Source organism: Vanellus vanellus (assembly GCF_965231255.1).
Source record: "Vanellus vanellus genome assembly, chromosome: 7".
NCBI classification, from domain to species: domain Eukaryota; kingdom Metazoa; phylum Chordata; class Aves; order Charadriiformes; family Charadriidae; genus Vanellus; species Vanellus vanellus.
This window is the reverse complement of record NC_138912.1, coordinates 4,023,560-4,043,336: the sequence shown is the minus strand read 5'-3', so window position 1 is coordinate 4,043,336 and position 19,777 is coordinate 4,023,560. Positions and strand designations below refer to the sequence as shown.

Here is a 19,777-nt window from a genome sequence, read left to right as displayed (position 1 = left end):
GCTAAGATAAATGCATGCTTTTTAAACCTTTGTATTTACTATTCCACAATAGCCCACACATACCAGCTGAGTTTCTGTTGTACCTGGTAGCGTATAGTTGCTTACTAGGCTGCCTAGGTTTTATTGAAGTAACAGTTAGATGTTGCGGGGGGGGGGGGGGGGGGGGGGCTTCATGTCTTGTTCTTTTAATTTATCATGTTAGTCATACAAGTGAGTTCTCTTTAACACTTTTATTGAGTAGAGTAATCAAGATGTGCTTGCTTTTAAAGTAAATCATAGAAATTGATTTATCACGACACTGTGTCATAATAGTAGCCTTTGTTTCTTTTAGCAGTGCATGAGATGTATAAATTTTTCAGGGGTAGGTGGCAGAAAACCTTCCTAACCTTGAGTTTTAACATATATTCCTTGCAGAAATATGAAATGATCAAGACTGAAGATATTCCCAATTTGGAAAACTCTAATTTTTCTACCAAAGTGATAAAAGACATTGCTCAAAATATCTTATCTTTTCTGAAATCAAATTGCACCAAAGAAGGACATACGTATTGGCTATTTAAAGGTAAGTAGATTTAGATCAATTTCACAGAATCATAGAATGGTTTAGGTTGGAAGGGACCTTGAAGATCAGAGTTCCAACTCCCCTGCCATGGGCAGGGTTACCTCCCACCAGACCAGGTTACCCAAGGTGCCATCCAGCCTGGCCTTGAACACCTCCAGGGATGGGGCCTCAACAGCTTCTCTGGGCAACCTGGGCCAGTACCTTACCACTCACTATTTAAAAAGGTTTATGTTAATGTCATGTTGATTAATGAAAAGTCTTAACTTTCAGCCAGTGGGAGTGATATAGTAAAGCTCTATGACCTAACCACTCTTTGTGAAGAGACAGAAGACAAATACCAAAACCCTTTTACAATGCCAGTGGCAATTCTTCTATACAAGTGAGTTTTTACAATTTTTGTTGTCATACTTAATTCTTCATGCAGTTGTATTTAAGAATACTGACCAAAAATTATAATGAAATGAAAAATCTTTTACATGTAATGTTCAGTCCCACTAAGTCAAAACAGACTTTTTCCTTTTTGCCATTTCACATGTAAACTGCACTCTTACCGAGTAAGTCTTGTAGACCCATCATAAAGTTTGGGAGATCTGCATTTGCAATAGTAGTGTTTAAAGCTTTTCTTTTCTTCTAGTACAAAGAAATTGTCCAGGGATTTACTATTTTGTTTAACTTTCTTTTAGGGTTGCTTGCAATATGATGCTGAAGAAAAACCAGAACAAGAAACACTATGGCACTATCAGAACACTGCTCCTTAATTGTCTTAAGTTACTGGACAATGGCAGACATCCTCAAGTAAGAATTACGTGGTTTTTTGTAGCTTTGTGTAAATATAATGGAAATGCTGTCATCATAATGCACCTGGTAATATTTTGTGTGGTACTTCCTCCTCCCTTTGCAAGGGAGAGAATTTAAATGTATAAATTGAGAAATCGATTTAAAGAAAACCCAGACTATAAATTTTTTTATTTTTTTTTTTTTAATTAGTAGCCTTCACTGAGACTCATTGCTGCATGAGTCTTCTGTCCTGGTCTAAATAATGTTTGTTCTTTTGCTCTGGTTCCCAAAGAGCCCTTTGGAAGCTGCACAGACACTGAAGCAGATTGTAGCTAAACATCGTAGAATGTGAATATAAGAAAAAACATTTTTAGTCTGAAGGTGTCTGAATGTTGGGACAGGTCAACCAGAGAGGTTATAGAGTCTCCATCCTTTGAGATATTCAGAGCCTGACTGGACATGGTCCTGAGCAACCTGCTTTTGGGCAAGGGGGTTGGGCTAGACAGTCTCCAGAGGTCCCTTCCAACCTCAACTATTCTGTGGTAGGTTGGAGAGTCAGAAAAAGAACTTCAAACTCCTGATCACTTCATTAGACCATTGTGTCAGCCATCAGTAGCTTGAGATGCTCTGAATTTCCAGAAGCAAGTAGGAAAAACGATGAAAAGGAGATGAAGCTGTATTGACCTCATTTATTCCAGATACTTGATTCTAGTTCTTTTCTTAGAAAAATCCAGGATTCTAATTGCTCTGAAAGACAAGTAGTGTATTAAAGTTTAGGGAGGTAAAGAAGGTGTGTATGTCTTAAGTTTATGTATTAGTGCTGCCAGATGTGCTAGCATCCTTTTTAGTTGCAGAAGATAAGAGTGTGCTGCTTTCTCATTGGGATTTTGACTGAGTCTGTTCACAATCTTGTCCTTGTCTTAAACCTCTGTAGGTTCAGAATGGTATAAGGGAGTATCAGTGCATTTAACCAAAAAAAAGAAACTGTGATACTCCAGGAGGCTTGTAAGTTTACCAGGCAGGAGCTGCTTTATGCAGGCTATGATACATTAACATTATAACTTAATATTTTTACTATTTATTGGCAACATATCGTGAATTTCAGAAGGAAATATCTATACTGCAACTGAAATCTAATCCAAAGTATAACTTAATTTACAAGCAAGTGGTCTAGATTTAAGCTGTTTTCAACTAAAAATCCCAAAAATGTGATGTGAAAAATCTGAATTGTATTTAAAATGGATTACAAGAGCGGACATGGCATATATTAACTAAATTAATAAGTATTTTGCAGATTCTTCTAAAGTTGTGGAAAGCCCTCAAAATCCCACTAGAAGGTCTTGAAAAAAAATTTTTTTTTTGCTTGCATAAGATCCTTCTCTCACTTATCTCTTGTGATCTACAGGCTTTTAGAACAATAATACTTATTCTTTACCAGCTGGTTTTTATTCTCTTCTAAACTAGATCAGGCTTGAATCCTTTTCCCTTTCCTGTACAGGGTTTTTAACTCCATAAACATAAAACAACTTTTCAATGGGGCAGGAGAGACTGCTTATTTGAACTAGTTAACTGAATTCTTCATACCCTGCACAGTGGTGGCCTCCTTTGCCTTCTCGGCAGTTGCATATTGGTTCAGAAAACAGCCTGGTAGAATTACTAATTTTCTGGGATTTTTTTTTTTTTTTTTTTTAACACCTCTGAAAAAAAAAACCTCTAAAAATACTGAAGAAGTGTGAAATGTTGTTTGGTTGGCAGTTCAGCCAAATGTCTAATGCCAAAAGGTTGATGTTCTGATGGAAAGTCACTTAACATAGCTTACATGATACAGTGGTGCTACTGTGGAGAACTTGTGTCTTAATTCTGATTAATATTAAATTGCTGGGCTATATTCTGGTCTGGTTTCACTAGACTCCAGCAGAACCAGGAGCTGGAACGTGCCCTTTTATTACCAGATTGAGAAACTGTAAGTAACCATGCTGTCCTAAATAGAGGGCATCAGCGGCATTAAATGTAATATCTCTTTTGCACAGTCAGAGGTAGGAAAGATGTTGGGAAGTAGAAGAAAAAAATGTGGGCACAATTTTTTGTGACTTTTTTTTTTTTTTTAATTCCCTTCCCTGGCTACCCTATTGCTGTGTTTTAGAAATTACTCTTGATGCTGCTTTATATTCAGAATGTTCAGGAAGCAAAAATGCAGGAGTCTATATCCCCAGGGTAAACTTCAGGGGAGTTAATTGCAAGTCCTTCGCTCAACACTCACTCAGCGTTGGGGGGGGAAAAAAGGCATCTCAAAAGCAAGATGTTTCACTGTGAAAAATGTGTTCTAGAATCTATGCCCTCTTATAATCACTGTGTGTGTGCATGAAGCGATAATGCAAGTCTCTTGGCAGTCAGATCCTTCTTAAGGTGCCTAAATCCAAAAGTTCAAGCCTGAAAGCTATTACTTGGTATTTGGGTAATCCTGGAGCTACACAAGAGTCAGTAATCTAAGGTGGGGCCTAAGCACTTAATATAAAATCATTCATTCCAATTCAGGGACCAGGTGCCCAAAAGCAGGTCACTTTAAGGCATATATGTGTTTTGTGTTTGGTTTTGTGGTTGTTTGTTTGTTTTAAACTGGATAGGATCCAAATTTCTTAGCAAGCTTGACTCATCTCTTACTGTCAAAATTCCTTATGGTGGGAGTGTGACAGCTCTCTGCACAAGAGTTCAGACCTCAAGTAAACTTGAGGTAGAAAGGAAAGGGCTTAAGGTTTATTGTAAGGACTATTGTATTGTTCTTACTGGCTTAATTGCTAGGTGTGTTTATGGTTCAAAAATAACCTTTTGTCTAAGCACTCTGCTCTTAAAGGTAAATGAAAAAAGTGTATGTATATGTGCCTATAGTGTGAATACATATTTCTCATCTTGTGGTCTTACTCTTTGAGGCAAGTGAAGAAGTGTTCTGGCGTGCAGTCTGATGCTGGACCAGGTTGGCTTCCAGGTGTCTGTGTTCCTTCTCTTTTGAGTGGAATGGGGAGAGGTTACGGAGTGACACGGACAGGACTGCGTAGTACAGTTAGGCAAGAAATGAGGTTGAGCTTTGGTACATCTTGCCTCAAGGCTTTTTATTTCTCTCTAAAACCAAACTGAAGCGGGGGGAATGCTGTTTGTTTTAGGCTATCACTGGTGCGGGTTGTATTTCTCCTGACTTACTGTGTAGCTTTATTTCCTTACTATAAAAAGCCAGCTACAGGTACGTGCTGTTTGTGCCCTGGTGTCCTGTTTGACCTCTTGAGTTTCAATTTGAATCTTGTATTTTTTGGGTTGTCAGTTTCAGTGCTTGGGGTTTTTTTTGTTTTGTTTTGAGAAGTTGAAATTGATTTCTTCATGCTCTAAATTTTTAGTACTGTGAATGCTGCTGCTACAGGATAGCTTTTGAATCTTGTATCTAATATCTCTCATTCATCAATGTATTTTGAAACTCTGGCAGTGTATAATATTAAAGTACATAGATGAATAAACTGAAGAAGCAGGAAGGAATAAAATGCTTAGCCCTAACAGAACATAGCTTTCACTACTTCCTCGTTTCTCTCCATGCAATAGCAGTTCAGAGAAGAGAAAGGGTAAATACCCCCTTACCATTAACGAAGAAGGTAGCTGCTGGTTTTTCTTCTTATGGTAGATTTTACCTTTCTTCCTGAATTGGAACAAAAGTGAAGAATAAAAAAGCTGCTCTGGAATGCAGCATAGCTGCTGTTTGAGAGAATCTGTAAAATTCAAAAGATGCAAATGAGCAAGACTTTTGTTAGGATTGCATTCAAATGAAGTAAATAAGATGATCAAGAGCTGCTCTTTGGTTTGTTTTTTTTTTCTTAAAAGAAAAATAAAGAACAAAACAGTCTTGGGTAGTGGTGGCCTGTATTTCCAATTTTTACCTTCATGCTCTCACTTGCAAAACAAGAGATGGAGACCTTGTAAGCTGGGGGTTGAAACCAAGTGTGGGCAAGCTTGATTGCAGGGGCTGCATGCACATATACGGATAGTTGATTAGATACTGTTTCTAGCCATTTGCTTCTTAAATAAAGATAAAATTCAGTGCTCAAGAATATAGTCACACAGTATATGTGTGTACAGGCTGTATTTGCAGCTTGTCAAATGCATATTTGCATGTACTGTTTATTCCTTATTCTGAGACAAATTATATTGATGTTGCCTCTCAAAAGAAAAATTGAACTTGAAAACACATCGCTAATTTTTCTTTCTTTTATTTAAAAAGATTATCGCTTCAGCAAACTATATGTTATCGGAGCTTTTTCAGTTGGATGAACCTAAAAAAGAAGACAGTACAGACTTCCCTATAAATGGAAATTCTGATGAAAGTTATAGCGAGGAAGAGGAAGAAATGCCAGACAGTGATGAAAACGGTTCTTACAGTAACAGTTCTGATCCACCAGATGACAATAAAGCAGTGGCTATAATCAAATCTGTTGGAGAGTTATCAGTACCAGAAAAATACAAGTCTGTTCATCGAATACGAGTAAGTGAAGTTGTGGGGTTTTTAAGGGCTTTCTTGAAAGATTCAGTTCATGTTGTAAGGTTTGTTATTGAAATTCAGTTATCTGATAGTTTTCTCTTCAGGTTAACTGAAGCATGAGGCAGTGGGGAAAGAAACTTTTCATAAGCTGCTCATAAAGTTTGAGGTCTTTGAATTTTACAGCGTGGCAGGTTTAGTGTAGGTTTTCCCCTATCACCTTGCATGTGTCCTTTACAGCATGATTCTGCATAGCTAGCTACAGAAAAATTACTCCTGTCAAGGCAGCAGAGAAGATACTGCCAACTGTGGCCATGTGTAAGAGCTGTAGGTGACCACAAGTTTGTGTGGCTCCCTTGGTTATCTTAGTATTTTTTTCTGGAGTAATATTAATGTTTGTTTTTCTGGGAGAATCAGCTACTTCGTATCCACAGAGTTAGTCTTTGATTTCCCTCTTTGATTGTCTTTCCAAGGTAACTGGTCAGAATACAGAAATTTGATTTTCTTGAAACCTTGGTTATAGTTAAGTTTGAGAGATGAAGCTTTACTGTGCACATGTGTACGTATTGTTTCTAAGGGGACAGCTGGATGCATAACCACAGTAGTCCTGAAACTTCATTGACGTACATGAGCTTCATCAACGGATCAGAAGAAGTGTAACACTGCTACTTTCATCGCACTTTCTGTTCATTATTATTGAAACAAAATAGAGGAATACAAGAAACTTGGAAGATCAGTGAAGAAAACTGTTCATAGCATTTTGCTTTTCTTCTGATGTTTTACTTGTCTTACCTATATGACTGGAGGTTGGCAAATGTGACACCCATCCACAAGAAGGGCCGGAAGGAGGATCCAGGGAACTACAGGCCAGTCGGTCTGACCTCGGTGCCTGGGAAGGTCATGGAACAGATCATCCTCAGTGCCATTACACGGCACGTGCAGGAGAACAGGGTGATCAGGCCCAGTCAGCATGGGTTTATGAAAGGCTGGTCATGCCTGACAAACCTGATCTCCTTCTATGATAAAGTGACCTGCTTAGTGGATGAGGGAAAAGCTGTGGATACTATCTACCTGGATTTTTGCAAAGCTTTTTACACTGTTTCCCACAGCATTCTTCTGGAGAAACTGGCTGCTCATGGCCTGGACAGGTGTACTCTTTGCTGGGTAAAAAACTGGCTGGATGGCCGTGCCCAGAGAGTGGTGGTGAATGGAACTAAATCCAGTTGGTGTCCGGTCACAAGTGGTGTCCCCCAGGGCTCCGTGCTGGGGCCGATTCTCTTCAATATCTTTATCAATGACCTGGATGAGGGGATCGAGTGCACCCTCAGTAACTTTGCAGTGATACTAGGCTAGGGGGGCGTGTTGGTCTGCTTGAGGGTAGGTTGGCTCTGCAGAGGGATCTGGACAGACTGGACTGATGGGCCGAGGCCAATTGTATGAGGTTCAACAAGGCCAAGTGCCGGGTCCTGCACTTGGGTCACACCAACCCCATGCAGCACTACAGGATTGGGGCAGAGTGGCTGGAAATAGGACTGGGGATGTTGGTGGACAGCTGGCTGAATATGAGCCAGCAGTGTGCCCAGGTGACCAAGAAGGCCAACAGCATCCTGGCCTGTATCAGGAATGGTGTGGTGAGCAGGACTAGGGCAGTGATCATTCCCCTGTACTCAGCACTGTTGAGGCCCCACCTCGAGTACTGCGTTCAGTTTTGGGCCCCTCACTACAAAAAGGACATTGAGGTGTTGGAGCGTGTCTAGAGAAGGGCTACAAAGCTGGTGAGGGGTCTGGAGGACAAATCTTAGGAGGAGTGGCTGAGGGAACTGGGGTCATTTAGCCTGGAGAAGAGGAGGCTGAGGGGAGACCTCATCACCCTCTACAACTACCAGAAAGGAGGTTGTAGAAAGGTGGGGGATGACCTCTTCTCCCTGGTGACAAGTGATAGGATGAGAGGAAATGGGTTCAAGTTATGTCAGACGAGGTTTAGATTGGATATTTTTTCACTGAAAGGGTTGTTAAACATTGGAATAGGCTGCCCAGGGAGGGGGTGGATTCTCCATCCCTGGAGCTGTTTAAAAAAAGGGTAGATGTGGTACTTAGGGACATGATATAGAAGTGGTTTTGTCAGGTTAGGTTAATGATTGGACTTGATCTTAAAGGTCCCTTCCAACCTCAGCAATTCAATGATTCTATATGGGGATATGATTATGAAATGACTCTCATGGGTCAAAAGCTAAACCTTTTTTTCTAGCATCTGTGCTGAGTAGCAAAGAATAAGATTTCCTTAAAAACTAGTAACTCAACTCTTGCTATCTTAATTTCTAACACTTCAGGGCCCATCAGCTGAAGATACAACTTGTACAGGTGCAGAAGCACTCATTTTCCCCTTTCTTCTCCCCCCTTCTACTCTACCCCAGAAGAAAACAAAATTACAACTCTCCAAAAAAGAAAAAAAAACCCAAGGCGCACTGAGTTGTTCAAACGTGGTGCAAGTGCAACTTTGATGTTTAGGCTGAAAAAATAATTTCTGTATAGCATTGAATCTGCTTATCTTCCTGGGTCTGCATTGCAGACTATCTGTGGATGGTTTTGTAATTACAGTTATGGAATAGAGACATTTCATCTATTCTCTTTGCATTGCCTTTGGCATTAGCAGGAGAGACCAAGTGCAGATGACCAAGTAAATGAATTGCTCACTGAAATAAAGGAAAGAAATACTGTGACGCTTTATAGTGTAGAGTTCAGGTGTTCCATTAACAGGTCATCTTAATGCTATCTCTTCTTTGCATCTTCTAGCCAGTAATTTTGACATTTCATATGTTGAACGTTTATTCTTTTCTCATTCCTTCTCTGCTGCCCCCTCAATGCAGCCTAGCTGTGCCTTTCCTGTCTGCCATGGCACTGAGGAGCGCTGCAGGCTAGTGCTCAACTATGTCCTGGAGGTAAGTTTACCATCAACTTTCTAATGATGTTTCACCTAGTACCCAATTCCTGGTGTCTTCTGTATTTGCTAAATATTGCTTTCAAGGCAAATTAAATTATTTCTTCTTTTTGCAGGGCTTGAAGTCTGTTGACAGCAGTGTTAAAAAAGAGGGTGATCTTCCTGCAGCTGACCCCAGCACACCAATCCCATTGAAATATGAAGATGAATCCACCAGCGGTGGTCCTGAGTGTCTGGAAAAACAGATGGCGTTATTTTTAGACAAAAGTAAGTGGTATTATTGTGCAAATAAGACCTTTCCAGTGCCAACACAAACTGCTGCTACTTTATTTTGATTATCAAAACAATGTACTTATAAGTCACTAATTAGACTATTGCCTAAGCCAAAGCAGTATACCAAAAATTGGAGAACAGTCTGTTCCCTTTTAAATATGAAAATAATAGCTCATTGGGGATAGTTTGCATATCAAAACATCTTTTATTAGTAAACACATAATTTTACTGGACCCTATTTAGATGTGGCTTTCCAATGACTTCCGTAAGGGCTTAGTGGTTTTGGGTTTGGTATGTGGAACACCGTAAGTTGTGTGGGTTGTTTTTTAAAAAACAGTCTTAATTCTTTTTTTTCACTTGGAAGCTTTGTGGAACAACTTCTCACTTCTGGCAGGTTTTTCTCCTACATCATGCTTGCTGCTGAATTTTATATAAAATGTTAACTAGGATTTTGTTTTCTTTCTTGTGCCTCTACAATTGTGGAAGGACGCAGCAAATAAAAAAAAATGTTTTGTTTGCTTAAATACTCAAACTCCAGAAGTCTCAGATGATAATCTACCTATTTTATTTTTCTCTGGAGTGGCATAAAATGATATAAGAAAGACTATTCTTCTGAAAGTAGTAGAGTTCTCCGCAGGGCGAGAAGCCCTGTAACATAACCCAAAAAGAAATTTGTCTTGCAGATTTTTACAGTTCTCTTTATTATTTTCTTTCTCCTCCCTTCCCCCTCTGAAAATGTCTAAATAATAAGCAAGTTCAGTTTTAAGTTACTCATTTAAGTGTTCTTAAATTTCTCTTCCAATTATATGATTGTCTCGTGAATGTCAGTGACCTGGAGATGTATGCATACGGTTTTAGTTTTTAGCAGATATGTGACCACAGAATTTAACACCTCCATCAAAAGGTTACATTGTGTTGAGCTTGCATAAATTCTGCACAGTACTGTTAACACGGACTGTGAGACTAATTTTTACTGAGATCTACTGAGAAATTTTACCTAGGTCAGCTCAGCAAGAGCAGTGTGCTGATTTCAGCTCTCCTGCAGCCAGGCTCTGTCTTCTGCCTTCACAATTTGGAACTGATGACATGTTGCAGCTGCTTGCCAGCTGGCAAGGAGAATGTCCGCATGTTAACTTTTTCTGTGTAGAAACAAGTGTTTCCTGGGGGTTGTGGGAGATAAATACTGCAGAGCAGATTTATCTTTAGTTGATTGCTGGAGTTCTTCCCTGAAGTAGCAATGGTGCTACTTGTTTAGGTCACAAGGATTGAATTCAACCTAGAGAAAAACTTCTGCTTCTCCAGTATGTGGGTTGGTTTGTTTCCTGTGATGCAAATTATGTAGTTTCTCTGCTATGTGTATATATTTACATATAGAAAGGATAAGTGCTCTTAATTCTCGAAGAGAACTGCTTATGAATAGTGTATCAATACAGTATATGTGCATTCTGTCTTTAACTGCATGAGGTGTTACTGTATTAGATTTGTCTTTGTCCTAGTGTAAATGTGTAGTTCTAGAACTTTCTAAAGATAGTGGGCTTGCAAGTTAGGCCTTGTAGGCCCACCTGTAAGCAAGAGACTCGTTTCTGTGTGCAGATATTGTCAGGACAAAATTCTGTCCTGTGGTATGCCTCAAGCCAGTGGCCTGTTCTTTCTGGTTCTGTAATCGCTGCAGCACTGAAGAAGGGACTTTCATAATCTTATGCTGAGGATGTCTTGAAACTACTGTGAGAAAGACATTGGTTTTCCTTGTGGAAGGACCAGGTTATCCAGCTCCTTCTGCGCTGGAGGCTGAACCCACAAAAGGAGGCTTTTTCGCTTTGAGACTGTTCGTACAGAAACAGAGCATGTATCGTCAGGATTTGGTGGAGAATGTGACAAATGATGCCTGTAGTTTTCCCATTCTTTTCTACTGCTACCTAACAGAATAGTCTTGGCCACTGCACTCGTATTTTGAAAGCTGTTTCAAGTATGAGGATTTAGCTGCACTGTCACTGTGCTTACTGTATTTGAGCATCCCCTGTCAGGTGGAGTATGTGGAAAAGTTCCAAGTATTGGGTCCATTTTGCAGATGAAAAATGTAGTGGCAGACAAGTTGGCATAACTCTACTTGTACAGAGTTGTAATAAGGCAATTTACATTCTGTCTGCATACTGATGAAGTTGTGTCCAACCTCTGGCATATGTTAAAGAGATGAGATTTACTGATGAGGTTCTGTTCATGTTACAGTGGGCTCGTTTCAGAAGGGTAAGCATTCCAGTCAGTCAGGAATGATTCCTGGATCGTGGCAATACAAAATGAAACTTCAGCTCATTCTGAAATCGTCAAAGGCTTATTATGTCCTATCTGATGCTGCTATGATTCTGCAGAAATATGGGAGAGCATTACGATACATCAAGCTGGCTTTACAGTGCCATGGTAAGTTGCTAGAACGTATTTGTCATCTGTGCCATTGCCTGTACGTAGCTTTCACGATATCAGATAACTTCTCTTGTGCATGATTTAGCCTAGTGGCATGCAGTGACAAGTCTGACAACCGTGTGCTTAGTTAAACTAAGTGTCTAGCTTATTATTCAGGAGGGGGGAGTCTGTAGTAAGAGTAATTGCTGTCTCTATTTGGTAGAAAGGGGAAACTTAGAGTGTGGATTTGGAGCTTCAGAGCACTTGGATGTTGGGCGAGTCGGTCCTGGTGCCAGGACCAAGATGGTATTCTGTGGTCTGAGTGCTATTGCTGCAAGCACATGTTTTTTCTCTGGAAATGCCTGGTGGTTCCCATTTCATTTAAATATATTCCTGACTCTCAGAAATACCAAACTCGTTCATCAGCTGAATTGGATACTCCTCTAAAATGAAATACATCTTCAAGTACTACTGAGGAAAATGAGGGAAGTAAAACCAGGCTGTTCAGAATATTGCTACAATATTGAGAATAACTAATCGGAAAATACCATTAGCTTAGTACTATAGGACTGCTATTTTGCTTCTGTATTTGTAGGGCTTGGGGTGGGGGGAGGCTTAACACAAAGCATCAATATGCCTAACCAATAACTCAAAGCATTCTTCAGCTTTCAGTCTTTTATAAACTTGAATCAAGTTGAAACTGTACATTTTGGAAATTAATTATTCAGACTATATGTCACTGGAGTTAATCTGTAGAAAGTCAGTTTTCGTTTAGTTAAAGCTGAGATTAGCATTTGTAATTACCAGATTCATTGCTCATCTTGAACAACATAGTTGCTCTTTTGAAACTGTCAGCTGTGTAAAGCAACTATGACTTTAAAATGGGTTAGTTCTTCTTAGAAGAACATGTGTTGTCTGAATACAGAGAATAAGTGTGACAGGTAACATAAAAACCAATTATATTGCCAGTCTGTGTCAAACCTTTTGACGGTTAATTCTTTTCTTCCCCCCCTCTCTTATCCATGGGATTTTTTTCCTAATAGATACCTACTGTTGTCTCTGCGCCAGCATGCTTCCTGAAGTATTAGTATTTCTTTGTCAGTGTTTAACCCTTTGTGGGGATATCCAATTAATGCTCGCTCAAAATGCCAACAACAGAGCAGCATATCTTGAAGAATATAATTACCAGACAAAAGAAGATCAGGAAATATTACACAGTCTTCATAGAGAATCCAGGTGCCAAGGTATGGTGGTGGTATAAAATAACTGCCATAATTCGGTTATATGATAGGCATAAGTAATTTCATTATGCTTCCTCCTAACTGTGCACCAGTATAATTTCTGGAGGAGGATTTATTATGCTTCAGTTCTGTTTTCTTCAGAGAATTCTTACTGTGCCTCTTGTATGGAAGGAGGTTGTCAAGACATTCTATGACATGCCTGAAGCTGTAAAATACTTAAAGACAGTAATTGTTTAATAAGTAATGGGTAAATTGTGCTTATCTGTAGAAACTGTGGGATTGTTCTGATATGGGTCTTAGTCTGGAGGACAATGCCCAAAATGATCACCATTGCAGATTTAAGTTTGTTAGGAAATACTCTGACGTGCAGGCTTTGCATTTTGTTTTCTAGTGTTTGCCTGGGCTACTGACTTGTCTACAGACTTGGAATGCCAACTTTCCGTCAGCTGTAAATGTTATGAAGCAGCTTATGAAATCTTACTTTTCAGTAATTTAAAAAACCAAAATCCAGAGCAGCGTATACAGGTACTAAAGAGGATGGGTAATATCAGGAACGAGATTGGAGTGTTTTACATGAACCAGGCTGCTGCAGTACAGACTGAGAGAGTGGGCAAGTATTCTTTTTCCACTTCTTGCTGTTTCATGGAGCTACAACAATGATCATGTTCACTAGCAGTGCGAGAAATCTTGAGTTTTTCTGATTACAAAGAAGATATTTACTACAAAGTTCTTTAAATACTTTTCTGTAATGACGTGATGTAACTTTAATGTCCATTGTAAGTATTTGTCTGCAATAGATTACTGTGGCTTGTACATTGTACTTACTGCTGCCTAAACTGAATATGAAATCCGTAGCTTTAAAAGAATTTCTCCAAAGTGTGTGGAATGCTTTAAAAAAAAAAAATATGATGGAAACTTTAAACCAACTGTGTTCTAGAAGGGAGTGCATGTTGCTTTTTTGATGTGTTAGGTTTAGCTCAGTGTGAACAAGCGAAAGCTTAATTTAACATAAGAATAGTCTCAATGAAGTCAGTCTATGAACTTTTTGGTAAGTAAATCTTTGAGGCTTTGCGTTTGTTTTTTTTTTTTTTCTTTGAGGAAATGGAGGTTGCCTAAGTTTCCTTGTTAGGGTAAGGTGTTTGGTGGGGTTTTGTTTTGTGAAAGGAAAGCCAATAATGTCTTGTCTGCAAGTAAGAGTTATATTATCTGTGATGTTTGTCCAATTAATATTTGAAGGACTTGGGGTTGGACATCTAATTCTGTAATTTTTCATAATCTCAGTGTTTTTGCATGACTGCTATTTAGCTGAAGTGAAAGCTCAAATATTGAATTCCAGTTGTCTGTAGTAGTCACTTTTTCTTGTTTCGTACTGTAATTTTATAGAAGTAACTGCAATACTCTGAATATTACTGTGGAAAAAAAAACCCTGTGATTTATCCTGTTAATTTCCCCTGGGGTTTGTGTGTCATATTACCACAATTCTTTTGAAAGTATGGTATGTGTAATAGAGCACTTTAGGTATTTAGATTTTCATACGTTTGAGGTTTTCTTAAGAGTATTTTCCATGAACTGGATCTTCAGAATCGTTTACTACCCTTAAATTCGAAAAGGTTGTTTACAAGAAAAAGAAAGTAACATGATGGAAATGTTTGTTCAGTATCTTTCAAGAGTTTAAATGATATGGTAAGCCTCATGTCTTAACCCTAGTGAGCAAAAATGTATCGACAACAGAGCAGCAGCTCTGGAAGAAAAGCTTCTCTTGCTTTGAAAAAGGAATTCAGAATTTTGAGTCAATTGATGATGCAACCAACGCTGCTCTTCTGCTCTGCAACACGGGAAGACTGATGCGAATTTGTGCTCAGGCACACTGCGCAACTGAAGGTGACTTCAAAAGAGAGTTTTCCCCAGAAGAGGCCCTTTATTATAATAAGGTAATATCAAACTATTTTTAGAATGGCCCATACCCTATTATGCCTTTTATTGTAGAATATTTGTAAATATCTTTTGTAAACATCTGTAAGTCTTAATGTAATAACTTGGGAAACCTCTCCTGCTTTCATGTTATCCTAATCCGTGGTGTATAGGCTTCAGTATTGTTGTTGAGGTTTGATTCCATTGCCCTGATATATGAAGTGCTGTGACATACAGATCTTGATGTTTAACAGACTGCAATAGCACACACGAGGGAGATAGAAATACGTAGTCACAGAATCACAGAATTATCAGAGTTGGAAGGGACCTCTAGAGATCATCTAGTCCAACTCCCCTGCTAAAGCAGGATTGCCCAGAGCACATTACTCAGGACTGCATCCAGGCGGGTCTTGAAAATCTCCAGGGAAGGGGACTCCACAACCTCCCTGGGCAGCCTGTTCCAGTGCTCTGTCACCTTCACCGTAAAGAACTGTTTCAGTGTATTTGAACGGAACTTCCTGTGTTCTAACTTGTGCCCATTGCCCCTCATCCTGTCACTTGGAACCAATGAAAAGAGCCTGGCTCCATCCTTCTTCAACCCACCCTTTAGATACTTGTATGCCAAGTCATGATTAAAGTTATGACCAAAATGGGTGTAAGGAAAATACTGAAGAAGGCTCAGACAGATTATTTTGGAATGCTTCCTTGAGAGTGAGCAGAGGGAAGTGAATTTCTAGTTGCTATAAACTTAAGCAGTAATATGTGTGTGTATTGTTTTATAATCTGTAGGCTATTGACTACTATCTGAAGGCATTAAGATCACTGGGTAAGAGAGATGTGCATCCAGCTGTTTGGGATTCTGTGAACTGGGAGCTGTCTACTACGTATTTCACTATGGCAACTCTACAGCAGGATTATGCTCCGTTATCTAGAAAAGCTCAGGAACAGGTAATAAATAGTGTTTGTGACAACATCTGAAAAAATAATCTATTATCTTCCTGAAAAACTAAACAGTGAGCAAAATTGATACTGGAATAACTTGTAAACCTTCGTTAGATTGAAGAACTCTTGTGAAGTAGTTCTTGCAAACCGTAAAATGTTTAGTCGCTTGCATTTTTAACATTTTGCTTAATGAAAAGAGATTTAACACTCACACTTGCACATAGTGGTGTTCTTGTTTCAAAGTAATCACATGACATCTTTTGGTTTTATCTTGTAGATAGAGAAGGAAGTTAGTGAAGCCATGATGAAGTCCTTGAAATATTGTGATGTTGATACAGTGTCTGCACGTCAGCCTCTCTGCCAATATCGGGCTGCGACCATCCACCACAGGCTTGCTTCAATGTACCACAGTTGCCTGAGAAACCAGGTATTAGTACAAACTAGTTTGTTTTTCTGTATAGGTTCCATACTTAAGATATCCAATGTGTGTGGAGATTGATATTTATCCTTCTACCTGTAGTTGGGATATATTTATTTAAATGATTTAACCAAAGAAATGTGAGGTGGTTTATTTGCAAGTCATTGTGAAATGTAATGTTACTTTTAAGAGCAGTCTGCCCTCTATAGAATGTATTGAGCTTTATGGTTCTGTCTATTTGAAGTAGTTCCATGCTCTCGTAACAGAAGCCGTTGATGATAACTGTTTTCTTTGGTTTGGTTTTGTGTCCAAGCCACCCTTCTGATACTTAAGCCAGACAGCCTCTGCTAGAACATGAGCATATAACTTATTAAAACCTTAATGTAGACTTGCATGCTGCTTTCTGATTATTTTTTTTCCCCCAAATTATTATTCTTTTTGCTTAACTTGGTTCTAGTTGGTGTGAATTTGTTAGCATTATCTGTGAAATTACAGTAACTTCAAAGATGGCAGGCTGGTCATGTATTCTAGAAATGTGCAGACTTTTAGATGAACCATTATGAAATGAAGTGGGGAATGATTGTTGGTGTACCAACATAGGCAGTTGTTTCTAATGGCTACCCCATGACCATCCAAACTGCCTGGGATTTACTGTGTACCCTACTTTGAGTGCAGGTTGGCGATGAACATTTGAGGAAACAACACCGTGTGCTTGCTGATCTTCATTATAGTAAAGCAGTACGACTCTTCCAACTCTTGAAGGATGCACCCTGTGAGTTCCTTCGTGTGCAGCTGGAAAGAGTGGCATTTGCAGAGTTCCAGATGGCGAGTAAGTCCAGCTCTGTCTTACTACAATAGCTCTCCAAACTACCATTACCTATTTAATTTCATTTTTAGAGAACTTTGTATATGAGAGCAGGAGTAATCTGCTTCTCAGAATAGAATTTTCTTCAAGAGAGAAGAGGTGTTTTTATCTTGCTGGTTTTCAGTTGACTAGAACAGTATGCCCTTTTCTCAAACTCTTGAAATCTTTGGATGGAAGAAAAAGTGCAATGTGTAACCTAAGACATTTGTGTCCTTCGTTTTTACCTTTTTTTAGGTCAGAACAGCAGTGCTGGGAAATTAAAGACTTTGTCCGGAGCCCTAGATATAATGGTGAAAACCAAGGGTGCATTCCAGCTCATCAGAAAGGAGCTTGTGGCAGAAAGTGAACAGGTGAACAAAAGTCAAGTGGTGCGATTATCTGCTCCTCTGTATCTCTTGCATATGTAAAACTGGTCATTTGGCAATTAAGATACTGCTTGGTTACTTTTCAGTAGAGCGGGTTGCTTAAATAGCTTGGGCAGGGATTGAACCTATTGCAGTTCTATTCTATCCTTTAAGTGGAAGTGGATAAAAAAAATTAGTCCGGAAGATGATCCAGAGATGGATTAAAGCATGTTCGTGTATGGGTGTACACTGACTGACTGAGTGAATGAGGTTCTGTGCAACTCTGTTATCCCTCAAAGTTCCCTTAGTAGCCCTTAAAAGTCTTCCTTAAAGAACTTAAGAATGTATTTACAATACAAACAGGAATTCTCTCTATATTTAATACTGTAATATTAAAATGTGGAAGGTTATCTGTAGCTAGTTTTAATAGGTTCTTGATGTCTAAATAAGTAATTACTTGCAATATATGCTGATGTGCGTTTGCTTGAGCAACAGACTGAACAGTCTATTCCATACCTTTCTGATATTTTTATAACTAAATACTCCAATATATATGTACATCATAGGCAGTTGACATAACTGTGTACAGTGTGGACATGAGCGAACTACTGAAGCCTCAAACAGGGTGTCACAGTGACTGTGATGTTCGTCCCATGCCTGTAAAGAATAAGCAAACCTGCAAGCGTGATTGTCTGACTTAATTGGTGGGTGTTGAAGTTGTATTTTAATGGTGGGGTTGAATGAAATGGTTTCTGGTTTTCTTTTCTTGCAGATAAGCAAGGATAAAAGTAGTGCTGAGAATATGTCACCTAATGATTCCTCTTCTGGCCTTAACACAGAGGAAGTATTGAAACTCCTTAGTATTTTTGAGTCCAGAATGTCATTCCTTCTCCTCCAATCCATTAAATTGTTAACTTCGACCAAAAAAAAAATCGGGTAAGTTGAGCCTTGGTATGTGTGTGTAGATGTGATTCTCATCCATAAATCCATCCAAACTATCTACTCTTAAGCATGCAAGAAAGTGTGATATTTATGCTTTTATGGAGAAGACTCTTCTGTGTGGGGAAGGAGCCAAGAAATGCCTTGATCATCTCTATCTTGAATGTTTTCTGTGTTTTTGTATGTAATTGAGGGAATGACCAAGAAACGTCTTTGAGTGTGTCTAGGCAGTTTTTTTCTCTCCTCTTTCCTGATAGCAGTCCAGGACTGAGCGATGGCAAAAAAAGTCAGACTAAGTGGCTGTATTCAAATAGGAAAATAAATAGTTTGTAATCATCATCTGAAACACATGGTTCAGTTATGAGTCACTGATGCTTTATCATGCTGTGTGATACCTAACTTATCCTTTAGAAGATATAAATCCTATGTCCTTTGTAGGTATAAATTCACACACAAAGAAGTTTAACTTGTACTGCCATTATTTTGCTGCCATACTTCTCATGGTCTTTTTTTTAATCGAACTGTTTGTTCAGGGAATGAGGTACATGTATATGGTGTCCTTTATCTTAACTGACATGGGTCTTCATCTGTGACAGAGCACTTGAAGTTAGTGGAGGAAACTGCTGTGTACTGTGGATCTTTTGATACATCTTGATGATAAAATACGTCAGTGACAGCATAGTTTAGCAAGCAAAATACTTTAGAATAAATGTAGGTACATAAGTTATGCTGTAAATAGAGGAATGTATGTGGGGAAGATACTCACTGGCATTAAAGAATTTTCTAACGCCTAATGGAGTGCAAGGAAGAAATAATCTTCTGTCTTGCTGCTGGGGTTCAGGACTCCTTTTTGCATTGACCTTGAAGTGTTGTTGGGATTAGGTGTGGCAGTGTCACTCCTTACACCACTTGCTTCTGGTGTTTTGGGGATCCAGAAATTGCCTTTTATTACATCAGCAGCAAATGTGTATTGCAGAAGCTACAGCAGCATATGATTGATGTTTCTGGTGTTATATAAAGGTAATTTATGAAAACGTGGCATTAGATTTAGTATAGTTGTAGAGAATTCTTTTGTTGGAAGTTGTGTTAATAGCTTTTGAGATTGAAGCACTGCAGATGCAAGTGCTATTTTGCTAAAGGTAAGCTGTGAAATGAATTCATTCTGCACGGTAACTCAGCTGCTGATAGTAGGAGCCTGGTAAATAGAAAAACATGAGATGAAGGAAGCCCAAGTGCTTTCTTAGCGGTGGTGTAGGTACGTTGTTCGGTGCTTTCACTCTTTAAAAAGAGCTTCCACAAGGTGGCGATCTGAATATGCGAAATGCAGAGGATTAAAATGTAATTTCCACATAACCAAGTAGATGTCCAAGTAACTGAGTAAATTGGTTTAGTTCCATTATCTCATCATATGGGTAAGCATTGTAAAACAAAGAACTCTTCGGTGTTTTGGGGGTCCCCCCCCCCCCCCCCGTTTACTTTCTCATCATCGTCTCTCTCCAGTGGGGTTTTGTACTGAAGATTCCACATAGGGTATGTGTTACAGTTTGAATACGGTAAAATGGGAATGTTGCTGTAACATCTTAAAACTTTTTTTTAAACAATGGTGGATTGAGACTAAGCTTAGAACTACCTTTAGCTTAAGCTTTCTAGTACCTTG

General features: G+C 39.0%; 1 protein-coding gene across 2 annotated transcripts in view; it reads left to right on the top strand.

Moving 5' to 3' along the window:
- EDRF1 (erythroid differentiation regulatory factor 1) overlaps positions 1–19,777 on the top strand; it is a 30,012-nt gene that overhangs the window by 8,129 nt on the left and 2,106 nt on the right. For both annotated transcript variants that reach the window (XM_082486341.1, XM_082486340.1), the window contains 15 exons: positions 415–562; positions 833–941; positions 1,246–1,357; positions 5,598–5,858; positions 8,720–8,791; positions 8,907–9,057; positions 11,290–11,478; positions 12,504–12,704; positions 13,093–13,311; positions 14,409–14,632; positions 15,402–15,560; positions 15,832–15,981; positions 16,648–16,801; positions 17,072–17,187; positions 17,954–18,117. In XM_082486341.1, coding sequence (XP_082342467.1) covers positions 415–562; positions 833–941; positions 1,246–1,357; positions 5,598–5,858; positions 8,720–8,791; positions 8,907–9,057; positions 11,290–11,478; positions 12,504–12,704; positions 13,093–13,311; positions 14,409–14,632; positions 15,402–15,560; positions 15,832–15,981; positions 16,648–16,801; positions 17,072–17,187; positions 17,954–18,117 — 2,429 coding nt within the window. The remainder of the gene's footprint in view (positions 1–414; positions 563–832; positions 942–1,245; positions 1,358–5,597; positions 5,859–8,719; positions 8,792–8,906; positions 9,058–11,289; positions 11,479–12,503; positions 12,705–13,092; positions 13,312–14,408; positions 14,633–15,401; positions 15,561–15,831; positions 15,982–16,647; positions 16,802–17,071; positions 17,188–17,953; positions 18,118–19,777) is intronic.